Genomic DNA, 24,091 nt, shown 5'->3' with positions numbered 1-24,091 from the left:
AAAGGCAAAGTGGGAATAATCCTTCAGCAGCAAGCTTATGTGCTTCCCATGAACTTATATAAATAATACACACTGTACATTCAGTTATATTTTCTACTAGGGAAAAACAACGTTACTTCTTACAAAGGTATCATACTTCCGGAAGTACATTTCTAGTACGTGTAGTGGTTCAAGATGGATATAAATACTCCAGATAAAGGATTAAGGTATTAAAGGCGCACACACCAGAAACATTCCGTCTAGAGTTAGCTTGGAATGATGAGAGTGCACAGAGAATGCGTAGTCTAGTTGATTTGACTTCTCTGTACGAAACTCTCTGCACCAACAACCGGGGCCAAGAGTAAAGTCCCAACAGTACACGCACACAGCAATGCAGCAAAGAAAGCATTCCACCCATATTGCTGCACGAGTAAGGAGAGGGGGACACCTGCGTTTGCTGCACCCTGTTACCCACTTAGTTGAGTCAGAAGGAGTGAACACTAGACGAAAATAAACACTTTCCAGGTATGCAATCCAACCCAGAAATCCCTCACTAGCTCCAACAGAGCGTCTACCGACGATTTCTGCACCACAAAGACCTAAAAAAAAACTGTTAAAAATATCCGTGGTTTCTCGTCTGCGATCGATTACCTATCAGCATCTGTGGCCCATAGAGGAAGAAGCCTATCATAAACACAATTATGGCTTGTGCAACAGGGTAGCCTGTAGTGCACTGGTTAGGATTCCCACAGGAAAAAAAATGAGAGCACGCGAACCTGCTGGCACAGCTTTAAAGGCAATGAGCATGGTGGCCACACCAATTAGATAAGCCATTACAATCTGGATACGCTTGCCGACTGCGCCACCCGAGGACTGTGCAATGTACCAATCACTGATCCTCCCTGCAATGAGGCTGCCGAGGAGTCCGCCTAGTTCTAGACCTGAAACTCGTACCTGCATTTTTGAAAGTTTCGCCAATATCTACAAACAGTAGAACGATTTTGCAAAACAAAACATACAGCTGCTGCACCAGCATCAATAACTCCTTTTTCTTTTATAAGATAAAAAACCGACCACGAAGTGATCCCCTTCAAGGTGCGAAGTTTTGCAAGAATGAGAAAGCTTCTTTCAAACAGGTGAAATCCTGAGAAGTGCACCACGTACTTGACGAACGACGTAAACACAAAAATATGTGAAAGCGAGGCCCCTAGGGGAATTAGTGAAATAAGATCAGCACACGTGACCTGAAAGACAGGTAAACTGTTCAGGAACTTTTCATTAAGGTTTTACCATATGAAAGGATTCGAGAGCACATTTTGAAATAGGTTGTCGAGCAAACTCTCTTCACCCTGTGTCCAATGAAATGCTAAAGCAGCAAAACTAACTTTACTGGTGAAAAATTTCTCAACCGAATCTTTGTCAACAGTCTCGCTGAGGGTGCCTACTGCTCGGTATGAATAGGTGTTCATCGAAAAACGGATTAGAGCAGGTAAAGAAAATTTCGGTTTTGATTGGGAACTTATACCTCTCAATTCCTCAACTGGTTCGTAACCCCGAGCCTCAGGGGAGTCTTTCAAGCTGGATAAAATAACAGAACCAACAAGAAGAGCAACTATGCCTGGTGCCCAAAGACCCCACTGGTGGGTACAGTGTAGGAGGAGAAGAGTTATTTGAACAAAAAAACTTGGAGACTGAAAACTATTCTCACATTCCAGCCAAGCGTACGAGCGGCAGTGCCTGCAAGTAGTGGGGCTGCGAATCCTCCGAGGTTGTGCGCTATGTTCCACATACCCTGCAAGATAGACCGAAAACTTTGAAGTCGAGAACAAAACTGTCTGAAAGGGTAAACAGACCCAATAAGTCCCTCTTTCTTTCGCCGCAAACCAGGAAGTAAGTATCTTCGCGCAACTTGGAGCACCAAAGCCCTGAAGCACGCCTGCCGTAAAAAGAATATGTTAGGCAAGAAAGAACAAAAAAAAGGAAACGAGAGTATACCGTTCGTCGCCCACAAAATGCAGAACAAGGGCAGGGTTGAGCTGGCACCAAAAGCAATATTCACCTTCATTGAAAATATCAGAATGTGAACGCGTAACCAGTCTGAAACGGAGTGAGTACGTACCATGCCTGTTGCTATTAGTCCTCCTCCGAGCATTACACCAGGCGACAAAGTATCACCAACAACACCACTGACAAACTTGCTGCAACCGTAGCAGAGAGGAAAAATAGATGTGATCACCCCAATAGAAGTGATATCCAGGCCCAATGACGGCGATGCGACCATCGCGGGGGCAGTAAACGTGAGGCTATTGCGTGTTAGATAATAACAGGAATACCCCACTAGAATGCTGTGACACGAAGCAGTCAAAACAGATCGAAGGTTTGGATCGAAGACAAATCTTACCTCAGAAAAACCGTCCACCTGACAAGCAGAAAAGACTCCGTATAACGCCCGTTTGCTGCATCAAATGTCGGCTTGTGGCAAGCATGCGATTGAAAAGACATCATTTGGCGACGGTCCTCATATTTGAAATAATGCCGATGATATCTTGCCAAGAGCGCATTTTGTACGTCTAAATTCGTTCGCCTCTTTAACAGAACAACCGAGGAGCGGCAGAGCGGACCGTAAGACTGCACCTGGCAAGCAGCGGCGGAAATTTGACGGCCACGTGCTCTACGCACGATGTGCGAAACGACGTGGGAATGTTGACTTTTTCCCGGGAGAACAAAGATAGAACGCATTCTCTTGACTCGCTTATGTGCTGTTGGCACACGACGTGCGCACCGAGTGTCACAACGAAAGTACGAAGGTACCTTCGTACACATATTGTACGTGTACGTGTACGTGTATAAACTACGTACGAAGATAGAATACCTACGAACGGAGGTACAACGACGTATCGAATGAAGGTACACGTACAACTTTTATTGCAATACTACAAGCAGTCTATCTACAAGCTACCTTCGGTAGGAAAGAAGTGGGGTAATGTCATGTACTTTCGTACTTTCGTACGAAAATAAATACACGTGCGTACAGTACGTGTACACGATTTATCGCAAAATACCTATGGTTTTTTACACTATCGTTTTTTTCGGTTTCCCGGGGTAGGTACCTCGGAGTTCGGATCTTCACAGTGGGGTTTTTTTCATCGTACCGCGGTTTAGCCTGGTACTATGACTATTTACAGTAAGCGATTTTTTTAAAATCCGGGAAACGTTCTACGATGGTACGTGCGTGTACGTATCTACATACAGTACACGTACACGCAACACACACACACACACACACAGATCTTGTTCTGGCCTATACGACGCGCGCTGTTCTTGCGACTAGGTCAAAATTTAGTTACAAACTCACGGCGATCTACTGTTCACGAATATGCTTCTATTAAGAGGAATATGCGTACTACTGGCATTAGTATTTGGTACTTACTGGTTGCCAAAAATGATCGTGTCAGTTTTACCAACTCAGGACCTAAAGAAAAAGTATGATGCCGAGTGGGCAATTGTTACCGGGTCATCTAGCGGCATAGGTAAATCATTGGCGTTCAGGCTCGCTGAACAAGGCATCAACGTCGTACTTGTTGCAATTCAAAACACGACTCTCGACGAAACTTATGCTGAGCTTCGATCGCGATTCACTGCTCGAAAGTTTATCAAAGTGGGTTGCGATCTTGGAACCCCGGGCTATATTCACGATATTTCGAATGCGACGAAGAATATAGATGTGCAGATAGTATTCAACAATGCGGGTTTTATGCTCACGGGCTTTTTCGATCAACAGTATGTAGTCTTTCTCCCGCAGCTCTGTATTGTCTTCCCTTGCTTTCGAAATTTCTTCTTTTGTTAACCTAATTCTGCCTTCTTGTTAGGCCTCTGTCTAAGCTGATGCTTAACCACGAATGTAATGCAACTGCAGCTATGCAAATCACGCATGTCTTCGTTACCCGAATGCTTCAAAAAAATCTCAAAGGATGTGTTGTGTTCACTTCCTCTGCTGCGGCCTGCCAACCAACTCCATTCAGTGCACTTTATGGTGCTACGAAGGCTTATATCAGCTCGTTTGCGGCTAACATCTCTATCGAAGTTCGTTCACGTGGAATCGATGTGTGCGCGGTTCATCCTTCTCCCGTTGCAAGCAATTTTTACAATAATTCTCATAAGCTGGACTCACTTGCTTTCTTCATGAAGTTTGCAGTTAGACCTGATACCCTTCCTGACGAGTTTTTCCGGCCGATCGGCCGCGTTGTTTGGCATGACATTGGCTTAGTCGCCATTGGATTTCGCATGCTAATGAAAGTATTTGATTTTGGGTTCTTCGCAACCTTGATATCAATTTTCGCACACACTTTGTCCGATTTCAAGAAAAATTTATGACCCCAATCACGACGGGTGAAACTACCACGAGAGCACACTTTTATCTTTACCTTAAGCACCAGTCTGTGGTGCTTGTCGGTGTGAGCAGTTATAGAACGTATACTACATCTTGTGTATAACAGCATGAAAACTCTTCTGATGAGCGACTGTGGTTGTGTTTCAACGTTACTGGGGTACATGTAAGATGGCTAATCGTTTAGATGTAAACACGAAGACAAGAAACGCTTAAGATTCGCTATTCAAATAATAAAGAATGGTCTGCTCACGTGCAGTGAAATGTAAAAATCGACTTCGCCTTCTCCAATTCCTCGCGCGTGTTCTATGAAAGCTGCAACTGACAAGAGCCGAAGAGGTAGTCATAGCAGAGACAGTGCATTAATGGAATACATAGGTCAGTACAAAACTTGCTCCAGCTCAAGAAGATGTCATGCCTGTCCGTCATTTGCAAACTCTTCACCAATTTTCAGGTGCTCAAAGTCCCGGACATTCAAGCCAAGGTTGTTCATAAGTGCACTCCAGCGAGGTGGTTCTTCATCAAAAACATAAGTAAGCGGGAAAACAAGTACTCCGCTTCCGCCCACTTTTCGTAGTTGCTTCACAGTCTCGTAAATGCGCGACTTCGGAACTCCGATGGATACGGCATAATAAGATCCCTCCTTTGAACTTGACCCATCGGTTGAGTATGTGTAGATCGGGGATACCGTCGGACCCTGAAGTCCACGAAGTAATTGACCTCCATTGCTAGATAAAACAGTTGCTACCTCCACTGCACTAGATCCACGAATATTTGCGGTCACCATAAAAAGACCTTCTGCGCGTAGATGTGCCTCTATTCTTTCAAGCATTTCATGTATTACGGCAAGTGTGCCAGGGCGGTTTAACAGGGCAGTTCGGGAAGCAACAAGCACACCTTGCGAATCAAGAACGCGACCACCCTCAATCTGCTTCAGATTGTTCTCCCGAAGGGTAGTACCAGAAGATACGAGATCAAGGATGCAGTCTGCAGCACCCATTGCTGGAGCAGCTTCGAGTGCACCATCAGCAGTAGAAAGCTCCACGTAATCGAAACCTTGATCAGCGAAAAACTGTGTTGCGAGATTCATGTAAGCTGTTATAACTCTCAAAGGGCGTTCCTTAGACCAGCGTTTATCTGAAAGAAGGTCACGGAGAGAGATGACATCCTCCCAGTTGCTAGGAACAGCGATGGCCAGGTGGCAACCACCAAAACCCAGTGCATCGTGAACTACAACAAGGTCCTCATCCTGGTTACCGATCTCTCGGAGCATGTCGTATCCTACGATCCCTATGTCGATGTCGCCGGAAACAAGCTTGCGAACAACATCTGTAGCGCGCTGGAACCATACCTCAACACCAGGAACATTCGGAATCTCTGCGGCATACTGGCGAGGGTTTATTTTTCTCACTTTCAGTTGACAGTCATCAAGAAGCTGCATGGTGTCCTCGGCCATGCGACCCTTGCTCGGAATACCCATGCGAATTGAGCTCCTCGATTCAACGGATTTGCGGTAGACTGTACCATATTAACGAATGAGAGGAAGAGTTAGGAACAAACAGTCAGAAAAGCATCAAGGCACAAAAAAAAAGCAGGCAGAACCGCAGGATTTTTATTGGGTGTTGTTCAAGAGTTCTGAAGCTGGAGCGCGAGAAGCGCGATCATGCTGAAATGAAAAATTTGTTCACCTCTAGCGGCCGACTCATGCTGCCGAATACTGGCGCACGTCAAACACCGAGATTGCCTCACTGTCAAGCGAGCGGAGATCCTCCTTATCTGTCTTCGCAAACCGTCCCCTAGGAAAGCTGCCTTGCCTGACTTTGTCGGAAGGAGGCATGTCATGTTTCAATAGCTTCCTTCCTGTCTACAAAGTGGATAAATTCAATGAGGATACACTTTCACGTGAATCGTTCAGTGAGGTATTTGAATTCCTGGTCCTAATGTAGCCCGCAGTGAGATGACTTCCGGAAGTATAAATTATTTCTGGTAGTAGGGCGCTAGCTAGAGGGCCCTACACGTACTCAGTTCGAAGGTACGGAAGTACTTTCGTACTTTCGTACGAAAGTACTCCCGTACCGCGTTGTACGTGTACGAACTGTACGTTGTACGAAAGTACGAAAGTACTTCCTACTTCCGGAAGTACGAAAATAATTACGTTTGTAGAAAGTACGTTGTACGAAGGTACCTTCGTACTTTCGTACTTCCGTATTCTAATGTACTTTGTACACGTACGTTGTACCTTCGAAGGTACACGTACACGTGTACTTCCGGAATGAAGTAAAAACAACTTATTATTTCCGGAAATAATAACAAAAATTATTTACTACAGTACGTGTACGTGTACACGTGTACGTGTACGTGTACGTGAAGTCGTGTACATAGCTACATACGTATAAAACAACTACGAAGGTACTGTATTACCTTCGGAGATAAACTTTTATGTACAATAAGTATGTGTACTGTACGTGTACACGTACAGTACACGTACTGTTGTTATTTTATTAAAATTAAAAATTAAAACCCTTGCGTCGTAGGCCCTAGCTATAATAGTAGTGCGTGTTCGTAGGCCCTAGCTAGTAGTGCGTACCTTCGAAGGTACCTTACTTGCTTGCCTACCTTCGAAGGTACGAAAGTACTTTCGTACTTTCGTGCTTTCGTACTTTGAAAGTACTTCCGTAGAATACTAAACTAGTGTACATCCGTACTTCCGTATGACACTCATTTATTCTGCCCAGCCCCACATGCACACTTCTCCCGACCGCGATTTGACGGGAATTCGTTTCATCATGCCAAGGGTCAAAATTAGACTTGAGCAATTAGATCGGGTACAGCCGCACGGGACCCAAGTACACTTTATACGAGTACAACGTTGTACGAAAGTACTGCTGTACGAAGGTACGAAAGTACTTTCGTACCTTCGAAGGTATTCTATCATCGTACTTCCGGAAGTACTTTCGTACGAAAGTACTTTCGAAAGTACGAAAGTACTTCCGTAGAAGGTAGTGATGTACGAAAGTACTTTCGTAATTTGGGAGAAGTGTTCCTTCTTCCATTTAGGTTTTTTTCCGGAACTAGAGCTCTAGGCGGCTCTTTTTCAACTTATCAAATGCGTTTGGCCAAAACCGCGCCACAGGACCTGACGAACGGACTCCGCCGATGAAATCGGACTCTGCCGATGAAAACCACTTTTCGCCTTTAACGGCGTACTTTTCAGACTAAATAATAATGTGCCGCGCCGTAGCTAAGTTGTTAGTGACTTTTATTAGACCGAGGAAAAGTGTTGAGTTTGCGTAGACTTTTTTATCACGCAAAATGATGCACAGTAGCCCTAGTGTACGTGTACGTGTACAGTAGCTCTACAGTACAGTATCCGTTTTCTGGTCGTGTACTATGCGATGTGGACGGCGGTGATAGTTCCGATGATACAATAGTATTACAGTACAGTACACGTAGTGAATAGACTACGAAGGAACTAAGGTATGCATCAGCAGCGTAGAAGCGATCTCTTGATATATTTTACGATATATAATTATACTGTCAGGGGATGGACCTAACCATCGGGTCTTCGGTATCATCCGAGCGGGACTTTGGTCTAGTGGTATGATACCTTCTTAGGGAAATTTCATTGTGACTTGGAGGTGGTCGGCGGTTCGATTCCGCCAAGTCCCCGATATTTTTTTTCTTAAAAATTTTTTCCACCAACTATGTCTACAACTACACTATGTCTACTATACAGAGAAACTCGCGACTTTGTCATCACTAAGCGGTGTAATCACAAGACTATTTCTTCGTAGCAGCACGCTACAAACTCGCCTCACTGCGCTTCTTCGAAATAAAAGGCGGAAACGAAGTACTTGAGGAAATATGAAGACTAGCTAGTCCCCTTTGTCACGCACACAAATGTTTTCAAAAAAACTTCCCTTGTGTCGCCGCTTCCCATGTCGCCAACACGCGTGTGTTGAGTGCATACAAAGGAGATAACGTAGAGCAGCACGAGTACGCAACAATGTTCAAATTTCCAAAATGACGCTTCTGCTTCGGAACCACTACCGTTTCTTAAACCCGTACTTTTTGCGCTCATAAAAGAGGTCTGTCTTTGCACTTCCTATATTGACGATCTTTGGACAACCGTCCCTGTCTTTCTCTAAAATCGTGCACTCTTTGCAATAGTACGCATCTGCTACCCCGGGGTTGCCACAGATAACACATCGGCCGTGTTGTGTTCCATAGTCGCACTCGTCGCAAACCCGAACAAGTGTAGCTGGACGCACGAAACTATCACACACAACGCAACGTCCATCGCCTGCACAAAAGTTAGACAAAAACATTTTGGGATCACGCATCAAATATTTAGACGACCATAAACAATTACATATTTCATAAAACCATGAGATCACCACTTACATTTTTCACACAAGCGCCCGATGGAAATGCCTGGCAATTTACGGCACATGATTAGATCAGGGTGATGCTTCGCCTGGAAAAGTGAAATGCGTCCTCAACATGTTCAGATATTGCGTACATTTTTTTGAGGAAGGAACGCACCATCGAAAACTAAAACTAGGCTAACTCGTGATGCTTTCAATCGTTCTAATTCTTCACGGGCGCTGCGTCGACTGATCGACAGCTACAGCAGAGAGTCCGTTCGATATGTGTTCTTCCTCGACTACTAGGGCAGGTACACGTACGTGTACACATAGCTTGACAACTGCTTGACCTGAAACGTATCTATTCCGTAGGGCATATCTAGCTAGCTAGCTACGAAGGTACGAAAGTACTTTCGTACTTCGTACCTTCATAAACGATATTAACATATAATACTTTCGAAAGTACCAAGGTACAGTATGTACTTTCGTACTTTATTTCCTACGAAAATAGATATTTTCGTACAATAAACGTGTTGTACGTGTAGTTGTACGTGTACACGTAGGGCTACACGTGTACGTGTACACGTACGACAACCCTATTTTTTTAAAAATAATTGTTCTCGCTGCGGGGTGATCGCTCACCACTCAAAATCAACGAGACTTCCTTAAAGGTCTAATAACAACTCATTAGGCTAGAATATTTTATCTGATTGATCTTGAATTGACTGAAGAAGTCTCTCCGATGAAATACGTTGTAGTGACTGGAGGCAGGGCACCACTCGGTTTCAATTTTCCAACAGATTCGTGTTCGACGCGAACCTTTCAACCACAGCTTTATACTGATACTTGCTGGTTGGACTGTCATCTATGGTGTTGTCAGCGGTCTCGGCAAGGGTGTTACTGCGAGTAGTATTGGAGTGCTCCTCAAGGCAGGTGGCTGGCGCGTCACTAGTGTGAAAATTGATCCGTACATCAACATCGATGCTGGCACTATGTCTCCTTTTGAGCATGGTGAAGTGTTTGTACTGGACGACGGCGGTGAGGCCGATCTCGACCTTGGAAATTACGAACGCTTCGTTGATTCGACCCTTACACGCGATCACAATATTACTACCGGAAAGATATATCAGGCTGTGATCGCAAAAGAGCGCAAAGGTGAATACCTCGGAAAGACAGTACAGGCAAGTTTAATTCATTTTTTCCTAAGAGAAGCGAATAACTAACTATCTATTCGGGTCTAAAATCCCATATATTTTTATCAATTCTTTTAAATATGCCAAATATACTTGTATTGATTGCTTTTATCGTGCGCAACAGGTGATACCGCACGTCACTGACGAGATACAGGAGTGGATCGAGCGAGTGTCGAAGATTCCAGTTGATGGCATGTTTGGCGAGCCTGACGTTTGTATCATTGAACTTGGTGGCACTGTCGGGGATATTGAGTCCATGCCGTTCATCGAAGCACTTCGTCAGTTCCAGTTCCGCGTTGGATCTGATAACTTTTGTCTTGTTCATGTTAGCCTTGTTCCAGTTGTTGGTGCTGTTGGGGAGCAGAAAACGAAGCCTACCCAACACTCTGTTCAGGCGTTGCGTTCAGCAGGACTCTCACCACACATGCTGGCTTGTCGCAGCCATGCCCCTCTTGAACAGTTAGTAATGGACAAACTGGCACTGTTTTGCCATGTGACTTCAGATTGTATTCTCAATCTGTGTGATGTCAGTAACATTTGGCACGTGCCCCTCGTGATGCAGGAACAGGGTGGTCACCTTGCTATAATGCGCCAGCTAAAGCTTGATTTCCGCAAACTTGATCTAGAGAGCTGGGCGCATCGTGCACATAAATGGGATATCGTGACGGAGCCCGTAAATATCGCGATTGTTGGCAAGTACACTGGTCTGGGTGATAGTTATCTATCTGTGACCAAGGCTTTGATGCACTCAGCTATAGCTGCGGAGAGAAAGCTCAATATCATATGGGTTGAGGCCGGGTTGCTTGAGGAGACAAACATTTCAGAAGATCCCGCTGGGTATGCTGACGCGTGGGACAAGGTCCATGGCGCCGACGGTATACTTGTTCCTGGGGGTTTTGGCGAGCGTGGAACAGAGGGCAAAATACTCACAGCTAAGTATGCTCGCGAAAATAGTGTGCCGTTTCTTGGTATTTGTCTTGGAATGCAGGCTGCTGTGATAGATTTTGCTCGCAACGTTTTAGGAATAAAACATGCACACTCTACAGAGATGATGCCGAACTGTCCCGAACCCGCGATCATTTTCATGCCAGAAGGTTCAACGACACACATGGGTGGAACAATGCGTCTTGGCTCCCGTCGCACTATATTTCAGACTATGGATTGCAAAGCTGCAAAGCTATATAATGCAGTGCCCTTCGTTGATGAGCGGCACCGGCACAGGTATGAAGTTAACCCCGAAATGGTCGAGAGGCTGGAATCTGCTGGTTGTATTTTTGTTGGCAAGGACGAGACTAACCAGCGTATGGAGATACTTGAGCTTGAAGAGCACCCTTTCTTTGTTGCAACACAATATCATCCAGAATACAAATCTCGTCCAGGGCGCCCATCTCCGCCTTTCATGGGTCTTGTCCTCGCAGCGTCAGGGCAACTAAGTGAATACATCACCAGTGACGCGATTTACCTACGCACAAGCGCCCCTGGTGGATTTCTCCAGTCTCCTTTGAAAGCAATCAAGGAACACAAAAAGGGGAATCAGCAATAATCTAGGGGCTTGCTCAACAAGAAAAATGCAAATGCAAGTGCTGTCGTTGAGTGAGTTGACGCCTGTAGCTTTATGTGAGTGTGAGAGACACTATTTTTTTCTTTCTCTTGCTTGACTGTGGCTTGCGATCAGCTGGTGAGAGCTGGTAAAAATTGGTGTTGTTAATATACTGGTGGTAAACTTTCCTTATCCGTTCGCTCGCTATTCATAGTATTTCATTTTTGCTAACTAAATCACTGAAAATCCTCTGCCTGTTCTTTAGCGCACTGAGTTCATCATCGAATGAGTGTAAAGCCAGCCCTTTTGTCGCATAGACTGTCTGTTTCATAGACTTCGTAGATTTAGTAACTTGCTGGCTCCTTTCCTCGAGCAGTGGCATCATTTCCACAGAAACTCCTTCCTTTTTTCTGTGTTTCCCCTTCAACTTTCGCTTTGCTCTTCTTAAAGAGCTGCGGTAGCTCTGCGTGCCAGCGGCTGCTACTTCTTTGGCGCAGAAAACTAAGTAGTCACCTTCTTTTTGCCACGCTTTCTTGATAGCGTTCGTCTCCCGAACTCTGCTCTTTCGCTTTTGCTCCAACGTTGCCAGAAGGTCATGCACCTTAATCGCATTTTTCGCAGATGCTGCCGCGACCCGCAACTTATCAGCTCTTTCAAGCTCCAGGTGTTTTCTAAGTTCTGATACGCGTAAGCGTTCACAAACAAGTTCCTGCATGAACGAGTTATTTAGACTACGTAAAACAAGTAACAGGCAATGCAACGCAACAAAAGGGGCTATAAACAAACCGTCTTATAGCGTGCAATGGCGTTCCGTAGGGATGGAATTTCATGTTTATAGAAGTTCTCCAGCAATACAAAAGACTCTCTTAAACCACTTGCTTCACTTGAAGCTCTTGAAAAGTCCATCTTCCAGGCTTCCACGTCAGTATAAAGAGTATTTAGCTTTATCGCTGATTCCAATTTGTTTGACTCTACAGAGCAGCGCAATCTCGCTGCATATTGACAGGCAGCACTGATCTTCGTTTCGCAGTCATCTTGCACGTTCTTCAGGACAATGTCATAACTTTCAAGCCTCTTGCGAAAGCCACTCAGTTGTGCCTCAATTTCACCACGCTCAACAAGTATTTCTGCTTCGAGATTTGCGCGCCTCCGAGCCGCCTCAGCACGAACACATTTAACATCCGCACTATGTTCTTTCTGCTGCTCATCGAATCGTTTTTTCAGGCTTAAAATCTCGCGTTCAGCGGACTGGAGTTTTGTTGTTGAACATCTGAAATCTTTTTGCGCTGAAACAGCTCGTTCTCTGAGGTAGTTGTTCAGTTTTTCAAGTTTGTCTGCGATCAAGGCACGCTTCTTCAGCTCCATTTGAAGATCTTCGATCGAGACCGCTGCTGCTGTTAGCAGCCGCCGCAGTTCATCGTGGTCGGTGATACTAATTAAGTTACCCGAAGAATTGTGAAATAGTTCATAAATTTCAGTCTGAAGGGATGCGAAATCAGACTCTCTACAAGATACCAACTCCTTTGAAATTTGAAGCTCTTTCTGAAAATGATCCAGCTCTTGATGATGACGCATTTTTGTACGCTCTTTCTCGACAAGGACTTGGGCTTCATCAATGGCGTGCCGAGTGCGAAGGTTTTCAAGCTCCTGATTCAACTGCGCGTACAATTTGTTTATTTTCTGACATCTTGATTCAAGGGCACAGCTCCCTTTCTTACTTGATGATTTGATTTCCTCCATGATATGCAAACAGGGCTCGTGAATATCTGAAGGCATCAAGACCTGGGAGCGGGTCTCCATGAGCTGACGTAACTTGAAGTCGATTTCACGTTTCCAGGCCTGGGCACGTCTTTTAAAATAGAACTTCAAGGTAAATTTGTCTCGTTGTAGTTGTTGACACTGTGCCATGAGCTTATCACGCGAAGCTTGAATGAAGCTACTTTGAACCTTAAGCTATGACGCGAGGAAATGATATCGGAGTTTCAGAGATTGGAAAGAAAAGAAGGAAAAGAAAACATCGTTCGAGCTCACTTTGTTGAAATTCGATTGCAGGACCGAGTTTTTTTTCTGCAGGCTTGCGAGCTCTTCGGTCAGCGCCTTGACTTCCTGAACCAAATGGAAAGTTCCTGAGCACTTTTCGATATCTACTAGGATGAACATAATTTGTGAAGACTCTTATCCGATTTACCTTGATAACCTGCGCATTTTCGTGCATTTCAATGAAAGAGAACGTCTCGGTGGTTCCAGATTGACTTGCTTGGACTCAACAACGCTCGGTTTTTGAACTTCTCTTCGTATGCGACGCCATCGCACGTTTACACGTACAGTATCGTGTACAACGTGTACGTGTACGTGTACGTGTGCGTGTACGTGTATAACACGCCCTGTAGTGTACACGTAGTGTAACGCGTTACGTGAACGGAAGTACAACTACGGAAGTATGGAAGTACTTCCGGAAGTACGGACGGAAGTACGTGTACTTCGTTCCGTACATAAACAACATACGAAGGTACAGTACACGTACACGTACTGTACTTCCGGAAATAGAATAACAACTAAAATTACTTCCGTACAGTACACGACTACAGTACACGTATGTAGTTGTACACGTACAACGAAGTACGGAAGTACGAAAGTACGAAAGTACGAAGGTACGTACGTAGTGCTAACGTACTACCTTCGAAGGTACTTTCGTACCTTCGAAGGTACGTAGTTTTTCCGGAAGTACAACGTTCTTCCGTCCGTATCTATTTCTGAAAGTCCACGTACATACTGTATACGAAGGTACGAAAGTACAAATTTGTACATTACAAATGTACACGTAGTGGTATTTCCGTATCATACATTAGAATATTTAAAATCGAGTTCATCAGAAAAATATTGACACCTGTGGGATTTGAACCCACGCTCTTACGAACTGGCAAGCTCTGTTTTAAGATACGAAGCCTGAAGCCAGTGTCGTACTTGTGGGTATTATGATCGCAGTTAACAACCAACTACCTGCATGTGGAGCTACACGTATTGTAAAATCAACGAAATAATCATTGATGACTTCAAATGCGATCAGTAGGCCCTACGTGTACAGCTGTACACGTGTAGTTGTAGGACTGTTGTAGGCTAGGGCCAATATTACGTGTACGTAGTACTTTCGTACGAAAGTACTTTCGAAAGTACTTTCGTACTTTCGTACAGTTCTTCCGGATGTAACGCGGTGTAACTTCGAAGATACTTCCGTACACGTACTGTAGCCCTACGTTGTACTTTTATTATCATACTTCAGTACCGGAAGTGCATCTGTACTTCCATACGGATTTTTCGTACGGAACTTGCGTACGGAAATACTTTCGTACGGAAAAACTTCCGGAATCCCGAAGGCACCTTCGAACTACAGTATGCAGCCATGTATGGAAATGCGGAAGTACATCCGGAAGAACCTTAGAAGGTAGGGCCTACTTCCGTACCTTCGACGGTGCACGTAGGTGAGTAGGAGGCGGCTTTTAGCTAGACTAGCAGCTAGCAAGCTAGCTACCTTCGTAGCCACGAAGGTAGCTAGCTAGTAGCTAGCTACGAAAGTACTTTCGTACCTTCGAAGTTTTACGAAAGTACTTCCGCACTTCCGTACTGTACGTGTACAACGTTGTACGAAAGTACCTTCGAAGTACGAAAGTACTTTCGTATCTATCTTCGTAGCTTGTACAGTAGTTGTAGTTGTACGAAGGTACAGTAGATAAATAACTACTTTCGTACGAAAGTACTTTCGAAAGTACTTTCGTACTTTCATACTGTACTGTACAATAACAACGTACGAAAGTACCTTCGTAGCTACCATAGTATTTCAGTGCTCAGTATTTATATGTTACATATGGCTATATAATCCTAGCATTCACCTATTAATAAACTAGCGCGTGAGTGATTCTCGCACGTGTTATCCACTAGGCAATGCCTGCGCAGGTTCGAGTCCTGTCGTCACCGAAATATTCAACAGAATAAAGGTGACGTGCCCGAGAGGTCAAGGGGGTGGACTCGAACGCAAATACAAGAATTTTTTAAACACTTGATGTTTTATTTTTGTGCTCTCGGGCGCTGTCACTGCCGAGGTTCTCAATATACATACCTAGAAATATATGGTGATCGTAACATGAAAAGCCTGAGTTTTGAACTCGCATATCAACAGAGGTATAACTCGAATGAAAAGTGCACTATGTGTACAACAACGTACGTGTAGACTATCGATCTCTAGGGCTACGAAGATATGGCTAGCTAGATTGACAAATAAAATAATACCGGTGTGTGTACAATACATTCGTGTACACGTACGTGTACACGTTCGTGGAGTGCTGAGAGAATAAACAGTGTACACTACACGATACACGTTGCCCTGTGTACGTGTACACTATCATACTGGAAATAAATGCCGTGTTAAAGAAAGTGGGGAAGAGAAGGCGGAAGTTCGTCGAGTTCCCGCTCTGACTTTCGCGACCAAGTTGGATCACGCTGGAGATCATCTCATAACCCGCGAAACATGTCCGACGATGATGTTGAACAATTTGAGACTGCTGATTCGGGCGCCTCCACTACCTACCCTATGCAGGCCGGTAATGTTCGCAAAGGAGGTTTTATGGTGATCAAGGGACGCCCCACCAAGGTTCGAACGCGTTTCTGCCACAAGTAGCACGGAAAGACTCTGGCGTTTGAACATTCATCTTCGTTCTTCTTCTTGTTTTTGTTGTACGAATATCTCATTTTTTGAGCGCTAACGATATCGTTGTATTTTTCCGGTATAACCCTGAAGAAAAAAGCTTATGAACGGTATTTCGTGCTCTGAGTCCCACCGCACCACACTTTTTGCCCAACCAGGTTATTGATGTCACAACATCGAAGACCGGGAAACACGGCCACGCGAAGTGTCATTTTACTGCCACGGATATCTTCACCGGGAAAAAGGTTGAAGAGCTTGTGCCCTCTTCTCACAACCTCGAGGTGACCTCCAACTATCTCGCTGTTCTCTCACGTAAAACTGCTGTTTTCCACTGTTCGTGTGTGTTGGTAGAAACACTTCGAGAAAAATGTGCGGGCGTAGCTCGTGGGCTTCTTATGAATATTGACCCGTGTCCGAACCAATCCCACAGGTTCCCCTCGTGAACCGCGACGATTATACTCTTGTCGATCTTAATGACGAGGGTTTTGTAAGTCACTCAACTTTTTCTTGTCACTTTGGTACACTTTCTCCTTGACTTTGCCGACCCCTATTTTCTCACGTATACTTTTCTCTACCAGCTTGGGCTCATGGATGACTCCGGTAATGTTCGTGAGGATCTGAAGCTTCCAAGTGGGCATGATGAAGCGGAAGCACTTGCAAGACAGATACAGTCACAATTTGACGAGGGCAAGGAGCTCATCCTCACAGTGCTGAAATCGATGGGCGAAGAGCAAGTCAACGCCTCAAAGGAAGCACCTAAGCAGGACTAAATACTTCATGGATTCCAAAAAAAAATTATTATGATGTGAGGGATCCTGGGACTTCAGAAAGCATCTCTCAGATACTTCAAGAACATATACCTATATACAATTACATAAGTGTTCACGAACCGGACCTCCTCACTTTGCGTCTCTGACTTCACCAGGGGTTTTATCTACCTGCGAGATAGTTTCAACAGACTCGAGCACCTTGCGCGTTTCAGCTACAGCAGCGAGAGCCTTCATCAGCATCAACTCGTCAACATCTATTCCTGCCGTTTTTTGCTTCTCAAGTGCTTTGACTGCTGCTGTTGCTTGAGAAAAAAAATCCTGCACCTCGTTGACGAGCTCCGCACGACGTCGCCACGCTTGATTCAATTCTTCTTTTTGTCTTGCCCGATGATTTCCTGAGGCGGTGGACTGGTGCTTGCGTATACTACTGGCCTTCTTTTGACTCAGAATGTAAGCAGGATCTTCCCACTTTGCCTTGAGCGCAGCTGAAATAGCAGCCCTGTGTTCTGCAGTCTTGGGAACACCTCGATTAGACCGTAAGCGCTTCGCTCCAGCATTCATCGGCCTGTGCTCGATATCTTTTACCATCTGAATATTGCTCTGTCTCGCCACCTTCCTGAAAGCACTCATTGCGTTCTTCTTGTGTACCTCACGTTGTTCCAAGCCAAACTTAGTCCAAATGCCGAAGCTTGCTGACTGCACACCACTCACACGTCTAGCAAATGTACCCGTAGTGCAAACACCCACCTTACCTCTTCGCAAACCGTCATTTTTTGATTTTGCCATATTCATAGCTCTTTGCTTCCGGCATGCGTTATCAAGAACTGTGCGACGAATCTTCAATTTGGTAGTGTCGCTGTGAGAATTTCGCACTGCTGCTTCTCTCATTTTACGCCGCACAGCGGGATTTCGCATTGCTTTAGCGGTGGCTTTCTTTATTCGAGCAATCGTCTCCGGAGAATGTTGCCTTCCCTTATTCCATGCAGCATTACCTTTATTAGCAGCACTTATCTTAGCACGGCGAAGAGCTTCGCACTCGGCATCTAGAACAACTTGGTGGCACATATCGATACCGACTAGATCATGGAGCAAACTCGTGGAGAGAGTGACACACTTTACAATTCCCGCATCCCTCTTAAAGCGCAAGTGGTTGCAGTTAGGGCACCGACAACCAGGAATATGATGCCTCTGTTGCCTCTTCCCAACGACGAAACCGTCATCGACGCACACGAATATCGGACATGAAAAATGAGCGTGTCTGATCGATAGGTCTGCCGAATGTTTCGTAAGATCCAGCATGTCGCGGAGTCTCGCGCATACACTGCAACCGCAACCTGCACTATGGCGCTGATTCCTTACGAAAAAACCCTCCTCTATCATATCTTCAGATAACGGAATGGATGCCGGTCGTGCGGCCTTCCTTGCGCATTCATCAGTTGGTGAGTTGAATGCCGGAGTCAAGTCATCTTCAAGACCAGCAAAGACAGTGGTCAGGTAAATATCATCTCTGGCGGCCGCCTTCTTGTGACTGCCCTTGCAAATGTATGAAGTCGACAGTGTAGCCGCCGCTCGTTGCCTTGAATGCTTGATGTCGCTCCCAGAAAGAACAGGACCATTAATATTTAACCTTAAAATCATTGAAATCGTGCACGTGGCACCGGCAACAGAAATAGAAGACTATCTAGCTGCAAGCAAGTCTAAAGAATTTATTACCTGTGGCCAGGCTACGTGTACACGTACGTGTACGTGTAGCGCTAGCAGCTAGCTAGCCCTACGAAGGCTACACGTGTAGCTAGCTAGCCCCTAGCTAGTAGCTATTCTATCTTCGTAGCTATCTACTACGTGTAGTAGCCCTAGCTAGCTAGCTAGCTAGCTAGCTAGCTAGCTAGCTATCTTCGTAAAATAGCTAGCTAGCTAGCTAGCTAGCTACAACGTTGTACTCTCGTACTTTCGAAAGTACTTTCGTACGAAAGTACTTTCGTACGAAGGTACCTTCGTACGAAGGTAGCTAGCTAGCTAGCTAGCTACCTGTAGCTACCTTCGTAGCTAGCTAGCTAGCTACCTGTAGCTACCTTCGTAGCTAGCTAGCTAGCTAGCTATTGGCTAGACTCTGATTTTTGTGTTGCGGAAGTACTTCCGTACCTTCGAAGGTAAAAAAAAATGATACGAAAGTACTTTCGAAAGTACTTTCGTACTTTCGTACTTCCGGAAATAGAATACCGGTACACGTACGCGTGTAATACACGTACGAAGGTACAACGTTACGTGTACTGTACTGCGCCCTTTAAGCCCTGAATTAGCGTGAATTGACGGAGCTTAAAGGGTTGAACCCTTCGGGTTCATTTCACCCTTAACTCTGTCGCATCAACGCTAATTCAGGGCTTAAAGGGCGCAGGCCTTCCTATCAAGGCTAATTTGATAGGTGCTTTTTGTAATTTTAGGGTTTTAAGTTCGGTACTTCCGTACGTGTGTAGCTGTGTACACGTCGTGTACTCTCTGATATGAACTCGTTTTTTACAATGACGGAACGACGTGCACAGCTGCAGAGTGCCTACAATGACTTCCTCGGTTCAAGACGCTGCGGATATCATCACCATTAAAAAGCAAGTACCGACCACATGAAGAAACATTCGCTAACTGAAATATATCGCACCACCGTGTCACATCTTTCACGCACTTGTAAAGATTATTTTTCTTCGACAGACTCTTGGAGGATACCTCACACGAGCAGCAGCAGCAGTTAAAGCTGTGCAGTTCGGTGCTTTGCAAATCTAATGCATCCGGCGAATCTAACCATCGGCAGGTAAACAAACAGACCTTTCATTTCTTTTATACTGAGTCGTATTCATAACTACTGTTTTTCCCCGAAGATTTCGCCTGTGGGGTCCTTGGTTAACAACTTGGGGCGTTTTCTCCTCTATGCTTCGTGGAGAAGCGGGCAATCAAATGTAATTGGCCATCGGGTGAGCTTTTCATGGTGTACTCTGGGCAAGCTAAGCCGCGCTATATTACATGTTGCACTTGGTTGAGCATCACCTTGTTTTTTGCTCTGTGGTATAGGCTCGTTCCTCAACTGTTGTTAAAAATAGTTTGCAGCACGCAATTTCAAGGGTAGCGTTCAACGACAAGCTTGCCACATGCGTCCGTTGCATCCTGGTAATCAATCATTTCTAAAACATGTGACGATTGCCGATTGTCTCAGTGTCTGCTCTCGCTTTGAAAGGAGTCACTGCGAAACGGGAAACATGAGGTTGCTGTTGAATGTGTGGAAACCTTGCACTGCTTGCGCAAGTCAGAGTCACGCGAGTCAGCGGATACAGTAGCGAGTTCTGTGTCATATGAGGCGAGGCTGGTTGAACTGCGTGATGTAGTTGCGAACGTGGTTCGACAACTTTTCGCTGCTGCAACACAGAAACGAGATGTTCAGCAGGTAACACCAAATTATTATACAGAACATAATACAAGCTAGCTTTCACAGAAGACTGAGTACATAAATCAATTTTCACGCAGGTGTTGAATTATGGGAAGCTTTTTCCAAGGCTGCAGCTAGCAAAAGAGGGTTTGAAGAAGATAAGTGACTTCGTTTCTCAGGTGGGTGTGTTTCCAATCTATCTAATCTATCTAGTAAATTTGTTTTCCAAAAAATTATTTTCTTAATTTAAATTCTATCGAATATTCCACAGGAAGTAAAATTAGAGATTGAACGTCATGGTTCCGAAGTTGGTAGGCCAAAACCAGAAACATTCTCTCTGTAAAACCGCAATTAACAAAACTATAAAGGAGGCGGTCTCAAGGATGTTTTAGCCCTGTCTAACTTATATCAAATCATGTTTTCGTGTATCGAAACATTTCATGATGAAATAAAGAGGTCTTTCGGTTCGGAGGCGTTTTCAAATCTGCTTGACAAACTCGATGAGGTAAGTTTTTTTGTAAATAATATTTCTGATACACGCTGTCTGTTAAATTTTTGGTCATCAATTCAGCAAGCGAACAAAAACGGGGAGATCATTCTTCTGAATTTTTTGGTACGAATCATGCAGTCATCCATTTATGGTTTTTAAAAAATAATTATGAAATTCAGGGTTCATATTCTGATCTTCAATTTGAAAATGATCAACAAGACCGAAAAAGGTAAAAAGTTATATAAAGGCACTAAAATAAATAATAACACATTGCCGTATAACAGAGCTCAAAAATTCATGGTAGTCGAACGAATCAATGAAACAATTCTTCGTGCATATAGTCTAACTTCATGTACTAGGATGACTCCATTGATATTTTTCAGCTTTTAAATGCGTACAAACGGTAATTATCTTCGTTATTTATAATTTTTCTCATGTAACTCATAAAAGCTCGATTAGCTTTCTTTGGACGAGATTTTTTCTGAAATCAAGAGTCGTTCGCGGAACATATGAACATTTGCGCGTATACGCAGCAGTACAGGTCACTCAACTTTGAAAAATTCGTGCGAATTATGTAAATACTTCATTGTTCTCATACGAAGGCACTTAACCTCCGGAAAACCGTTAAAATTGTACTCGATCTTAGATTGAATAATGTCATCGACGACAAGAGTTTCGTAGATGATGTTTTCTTTGTATTCGATGAGGCTTTATCCCGGGCTTGGAATTCTGGTGATTGTTCTCCATATAAATATTCGGACCTGACCTTAATGTTCATTGAAATCAGGGCATTCTTTTTTGTTTGATTCAACATTGCGTGAAGTTTTTTCGTTTTTGAAGAATGATGCAAGTATTTGATTTTTACCATGTTTAAATATCATTGATTCCGTTTTTCATAGGTTTTTCAGATCGAAATAAAGAAAATTTCTGTAATGATTTCTTCTTCTTGGTTTTCACAAACAAAGATTAACCAGTTTTCACAGGCAAAACTTGAAGATATCCTTGCCTTCATATTATTTTGCGACTCGATTTCTCAAAGTTTACGAATATTAATTGCAAAATTTAAGGCATGTGATGGTTTTGTTTTTTAAGGCATTCAACTGATACACATTAATCTCCAGCATTCCCTGTCAAAGACTCATTATTTCGAGAAAGATTTTGACTTTGACGTTGACAATTTTACTGTATTCTTATAAATAACTTGTTCCTAAATCACATAATAATTAAATCGACTTCTGCAGGATACCGCCGACATTCTCTGTCAGCAGATTTCAGAGAAAATAATTATCTTTGCGAAAGGTTTTTTCTCAATGTGTCGACGAGTTAATTCATGTCTTTTTCAAAAAACCTCCTTTTTCAAAGTCTTGTTGGATCGTTTCCGGGTTGTGCTTGACGTATTTTCAAGGCTTTCTTATGTTCTTGACGACTACACATACTTACTTCACGAGCAAAGTGATCCTTGGCTTCAGAACCTGTTTTCGAAAATAGATGAGGCGAGTTTCAGTCAGACATTTCGTGACTTCTTTTTCTTTCTTTCTTACCTTTATTTTTCGACCGTTACTTATCTTACTCTCTGGAGATTACCAGTTTCCCAAGGTTTTGATTATGTTGTTCCGGTTTTTCCTAATACTAATTTTTTTTCGTTTTACAGCTACAATAAGCGAATTTCGTTGCATGTTATCAACTCGATTCTCTCGTCATTTATTGAATTGCTGGCATCTTCTATCGAGGTTCTGGTTTGACTTTTCTTCTTAAAAATGAGCACTATTCACGACGTTGTTTCCAGGACATCATCTTTCGACGCCTGCGATTCAGTCAACTAGGTGGTCTGCAGCTCGAAAGAGAGATTCGAAGATTCATTTTACACCTCTCATCGACATTCCCTGAAGTTGCGGTATGCCTGTTTTATTAAGTAGTTTAGTTAGTAATCTTTCTTGTTCTGAAATGTGACTTGCATCGACATTGATTCATTTTGATACAATTCTTCCTCTTGTGTAGGTGCGTGAGAAATGTGCTAGGCTTTTGCACATTTCTTCTGTGTTAAGTGTTGAATCACCAGTTGAGGTTTCAGAGTACTGGGTAAGAAAAAATCTTTTCGTTTGCTACATCTTTTTCAGGAAATAGTTCAATTTGTTCGTCTCTTTATATATAAAATATTGTAGGAAGGCTTAGTCGGTGCTCCCAAGCTTTCGATTTTGGAGATGAAGCGTATCTTGCACTTGAGGGTCGACTTCAAAATTGAACAAGTTGATTCATTTATTCTAAAATGAGACAGACAGCTTTTGTGATAGGATTTTCTCTAAGCAAGAACTACATAGTTGACATAAATTCTTCTGGAAGTACTTCCATAACTGCTGTAGGCCCTAAAATTAGAAAATGCCTCACAGAACGTTGTTTGTACGGCTGACATGTACGGATTATGTCTATTATGCGTGGTTATCGGATACACGTACAGGTACGTGAGGAGAGGTACACGTTTATTTACACGTTGTACGGAAGTACTTTCGTACTTTCGAAAGTACGAAAGTACTCGTACCTTCGTATGTAGTTCCGCGTCGGGCCACGTAGCTCCTTTTCCTCGAAGAAAGCTCAAGTCGCACAACGTAAGTCATCTTCGTGGTTCCTTTTATTGACGTCGACTTCACCCCCTGTTGCAACATCGTAAATGGCTGAAGCACTTCCAGGAACATATGTGGTCACAAAATCGCTCGCTGTCATTGATTTGCTCAGTAGCCGTGGGGATCCCCTTCTGCCCTTCAGTTATTCTAATTTAAAACTGAACATGCTGTTGGGATCGAACTCTAAAAAACGCACTCTTATTAGCTAGCCAGATACCTTCGAAGGTCCTTCCGGAAGTACCTTCGAAGATACCCCATCTCTAAACTTACAGTACACTATTTTCTGACTACAACGTCGTACCTGTTGCACTGACCTCAACTTTTGAAAAGAATATCGCGGCCAAACTTTCGAAGATAGGCATGTAGGGCTACGTGTACTGTACAGGTAGGGCTAGGCCCTAGCTAGCTAGCTACCTTCGAAGGTACGAAAGTACCTTCGTACCTTCTCGAAGGTACTTTCGAAAGTACCTTCGTAGCTAGCTAGCTAGCCCTACTGTAGACTACATCGTACACGACTACAACGCTACACTCTGGAAGTTTAATAAACACGGAGGGTTTAATAGTCTACTGTACGTGTACAGCTGTACACATAGGAGGCCATGACTAGCTAGCTAGCTAGAGCTATGATAGCTAGGG

The 24,091-nt window shown here is 43.9% G+C and overlaps 9 protein-coding genes across 9 annotated transcripts; 4 read left to right on the top strand and 5 right to left on the bottom strand.

The window, feature by feature from the left end:
• Nucleotides 1–41: 41 nt before the first annotated feature.
• Nucleotides 42–2,802, bottom strand: MICPUCDRAFT_55462 (major facilitator superfamily; the record flags this gene model as incomplete). Its single annotated transcript, XM_003056009.1, has 12 exons — nucleotides 42–443; nucleotides 496–578; nucleotides 631–702; nucleotides 756–933; nucleotides 999–1,067; nucleotides 1,144–1,186; nucleotides 1,270–1,420; nucleotides 1,505–1,616; nucleotides 1,688–1,771; nucleotides 1,833–1,915; nucleotides 1,975–2,324; nucleotides 2,381–2,802. 12 exons carry the CDS (start codon nucleotides 2,800–2,802, stop codon nucleotides 285–287), a joined length of 1,806 nt encoding a protein of 601 aa, XP_003056055.1. The 3' UTR covers nucleotides 42–284.
• A 619-nt stretch (nucleotides 2,803–3,421) lies between these two features.
• On the top strand, nucleotides 3,422–4,353 carry MICPUCDRAFT_14132 (uncharacterized protein; the record flags this gene model as incomplete). Its single annotated transcript, XM_003056400.1, has 2 exons — nucleotides 3,422–3,759; nucleotides 3,849–4,353. 2 exons carry the CDS (start codon nucleotides 3,422–3,424, stop codon nucleotides 4,351–4,353), a joined length of 843 nt encoding a protein of 280 aa, XP_003056446.1.
• Nucleotides 4,354–4,566: 213 nt separating this feature from the next.
• Nucleotides 4,567–6,333, bottom strand: MICPUCDRAFT_24965 (ATP phosphoribosyl transferase chloroplast precursor). Its single transcript, XM_003056008.1, has 2 exons — nucleotides 6,055–6,333; nucleotides 4,567–5,884 (listed from the first exon to the last, which is right to left on the bottom strand). The coding sequence occupies exons 1-2, from the start codon at nucleotides 6,206–6,208 to the stop codon at nucleotides 4,779–4,781; spliced, it is 1,260 nt and encodes a 419-aa protein (XP_003056054.1). The 5' UTR covers nucleotides 6,209–6,333; the 3' UTR covers nucleotides 4,567–4,778.
• Nucleotides 6,334–8,112: 1,779 nt separating this feature from the next.
• On the bottom strand, nucleotides 8,113–9,004 carry MICPUCDRAFT_49441 (component of splicing factor SF3B). Its single transcript, XM_003056007.1, has 3 exons — nucleotides 8,912–9,004; nucleotides 8,771–8,843; nucleotides 8,113–8,669 (listed from the first exon to the last, which is right to left on the bottom strand). Exons 1-3 carry the CDS (start codon nucleotides 8,912–8,914, stop codon nucleotides 8,413–8,415), a joined length of 333 nt encoding a protein of 110 aa, XP_003056053.1. The 5' UTR covers nucleotides 8,915–9,004; the 3' UTR covers nucleotides 8,113–8,412.
• A 358-nt stretch (nucleotides 9,005–9,362) lies between these two features.
• MICPUCDRAFT_70230 (CTP synthase) lies at nucleotides 9,363–11,718 on the top strand. The gene is made up of 3 exons (XM_003056399.1): nucleotides 9,363–9,500; nucleotides 9,604–9,914; nucleotides 10,051–11,718. The coding sequence occupies exons 1-3, from the start codon at nucleotides 9,476–9,478 to the stop codon at nucleotides 11,467–11,469; spliced, it is 1,755 nt and encodes a 584-aa protein (XP_003056445.1). The 5' UTR covers nucleotides 9,363–9,475; the 3' UTR covers nucleotides 11,470–11,718.
• Nucleotides 11,675–13,708, bottom strand: MICPUCDRAFT_70232 (uncharacterized protein; the record flags this gene model as incomplete). The annotated part of the gene is made up of 4 exons (XM_003056006.1): nucleotides 13,655–13,708; nucleotides 13,498–13,572; nucleotides 12,253–13,419; nucleotides 11,675–12,175 (listed from the first exon to the last, which is right to left on the bottom strand). The coding sequence occupies exons 1-4, from the start codon at nucleotides 13,679–13,681 to the stop codon at nucleotides 11,675–11,677; spliced, it is 1,770 nt and encodes a 589-aa protein (XP_003056052.1). The 5' UTR covers nucleotides 13,682–13,708.
• A 2,203-nt stretch (nucleotides 13,709–15,911) lies between these two features.
• Nucleotides 15,912–17,052, top strand: EIF5A (eukaryotic translation initiation factor 5A). Its single transcript, XM_003056398.1, has 4 exons — nucleotides 15,912–16,111; nucleotides 16,324–16,446; nucleotides 16,596–16,652; nucleotides 16,744–17,052. Exons 1-4 carry the CDS (start codon nucleotides 15,989–15,991, stop codon nucleotides 16,933–16,935), a joined length of 495 nt encoding a protein of 164 aa, XP_003056444.1. The 5' UTR covers nucleotides 15,912–15,988; the 3' UTR covers nucleotides 16,936–17,052.
• A 12-nt stretch (nucleotides 17,053–17,064) lies between these two features.
• On the bottom strand, nucleotides 17,065–18,573 carry MICPUCDRAFT_70705 (uncharacterized protein; the record flags this gene model as incomplete). The annotated part of the gene is made up of 1 exon (XM_003056005.1): nucleotides 17,065–18,573. The coding sequence occupies one exon, from the start codon at nucleotides 18,571–18,573 to the stop codon at nucleotides 17,065–17,067; it is 1,509 nt and encodes a 502-aa protein (XP_003056051.1).
• Nucleotides 18,574–19,462: 889 nt separating this feature from the next.
• Nucleotides 19,463–23,566, top strand: MICPUCDRAFT_55454 (uncharacterized protein). Its single transcript, XM_003056397.1, has 23 exons — nucleotides 19,463–19,542; nucleotides 19,649–19,738; nucleotides 19,806–19,898; nucleotides 19,996–20,091; nucleotides 20,159–20,365; nucleotides 20,446–20,526; nucleotides 20,619–20,658; nucleotides 20,716–20,852; nucleotides 20,919–20,960; nucleotides 21,017–21,066; nucleotides 21,122–21,137; nucleotides 21,197–21,240; nucleotides 21,297–21,378; nucleotides 21,440–21,569; nucleotides 21,625–21,659; nucleotides 21,737–21,919; nucleotides 21,959–22,021; nucleotides 22,079–22,136; nucleotides 22,200–22,567; nucleotides 22,624–22,731; nucleotides 22,836–22,916; nucleotides 23,000–23,292; nucleotides 23,513–23,566. The coding sequence occupies exons 1-22, from the start codon at nucleotides 19,492–19,494 to the stop codon at nucleotides 23,105–23,107; spliced, it is 2,163 nt and encodes a 720-aa protein (XP_003056443.1). The 5' UTR covers nucleotides 19,463–19,491; the 3' UTR covers nucleotides 23,108–23,292; nucleotides 23,513–23,566.
• Nucleotides 23,567–24,091: the final 525 nt, after the last annotated feature.

Source organism: Micromonas pusilla (assembly GCF_000151265.4).
Source record: "Micromonas pusilla CCMP1545 genomic scaffold MICPUCscaffold_2, whole genome shotgun sequence".
Classification (NCBI taxonomy): domain Eukaryota; kingdom Viridiplantae; phylum Chlorophyta; class Mamiellophyceae; order Mamiellales; family Mamiellaceae; genus Micromonas; species Micromonas pusilla.
Note: the sequence above shows the minus strand (reverse complement) of the source record. Positions and strands in the feature narration are given on the sequence as shown.

Bases quoted from the DNA above. Each gene is read 5' to 3' on its own strand.
- MICPUCDRAFT_24965 (XM_003056008.1), bottom strand. From the start codon at position 6,208: ATGACATGCCTCCTTCCGACAAAGTCAGGCAAGGCAGCTTTCCTAGGG. The intron at 5,885-6,054 runs GTGAACAAATTT...AATATGGTACAG, and splicing joins GCATGAGTCGGCCGCTAGAG to TCTACCGCAAATCCGTTGAA.
- MICPUCDRAFT_49441 (XM_003056007.1), bottom strand. The intron at 8,670-8,770 runs GTAAGTGGTGAT...ACTTTTGTGCAG, and splicing joins CGGGCGCTTGTGTGAAAAAT to GCGATGGACGTTGCGTTGTG.
- MICPUCDRAFT_70230 (XM_003056399.1), top strand. From the start codon at position 9,476: ATGAAATACGTTGTAGTGACTGGAG. The intron at 9,501-9,603 runs GCAGGGCACCAC...CTGTCATCTATG, and splicing joins ATACGTTGTAGTGACTGGAG to GTGTTGTCAGCGGTCTCGGC. The intron at 9,915-10,050 runs GCAAGTTTAATT...CGTGCGCAACAG, and splicing joins ACCTCGGAAAGACAGTACAG to GTGATACCGCACGTCACTGA.
- EIF5A (XM_003056398.1), top strand. From the start codon at position 15,989: ATGTCCGACGATGATGTTGAACAATTTGAGACTGCTGATTCGGGCGCC. The intron at 16,112-16,323 runs GTTCGAACGCGT...TTGCCCAACCAG, and splicing joins TCAAGGGACGCCCCACCAAG to GTTATTGATGTCACAACATC. The intron at 16,447-16,595 runs GTGACCTCCAAC...CCAATCCCACAG, and splicing joins CCTCTTCTCACAACCTCGAG to GTTCCCCTCGTGAACCGCGA.
- MICPUCDRAFT_55454 (XM_003056397.1), top strand. From the start codon at position 19,492: ATGACTTCCTCGGTTCAAGACGCTGCGGATATCATCACCATTAAAAAG. The intron at 20,659-20,715 runs GTAGGCCAAAAC...AAAACTATAAAG, and splicing joins ACGTCATGGTTCCGAAGTTG to GAGGCGGTCTCAAGGATGTT. The intron at 21,241-21,296 runs GTAATTATCTTC...AAGCTCGATTAG, and splicing joins CTTTTAAATGCGTACAAACG to CTTTCTTTGGACGAGATTTT.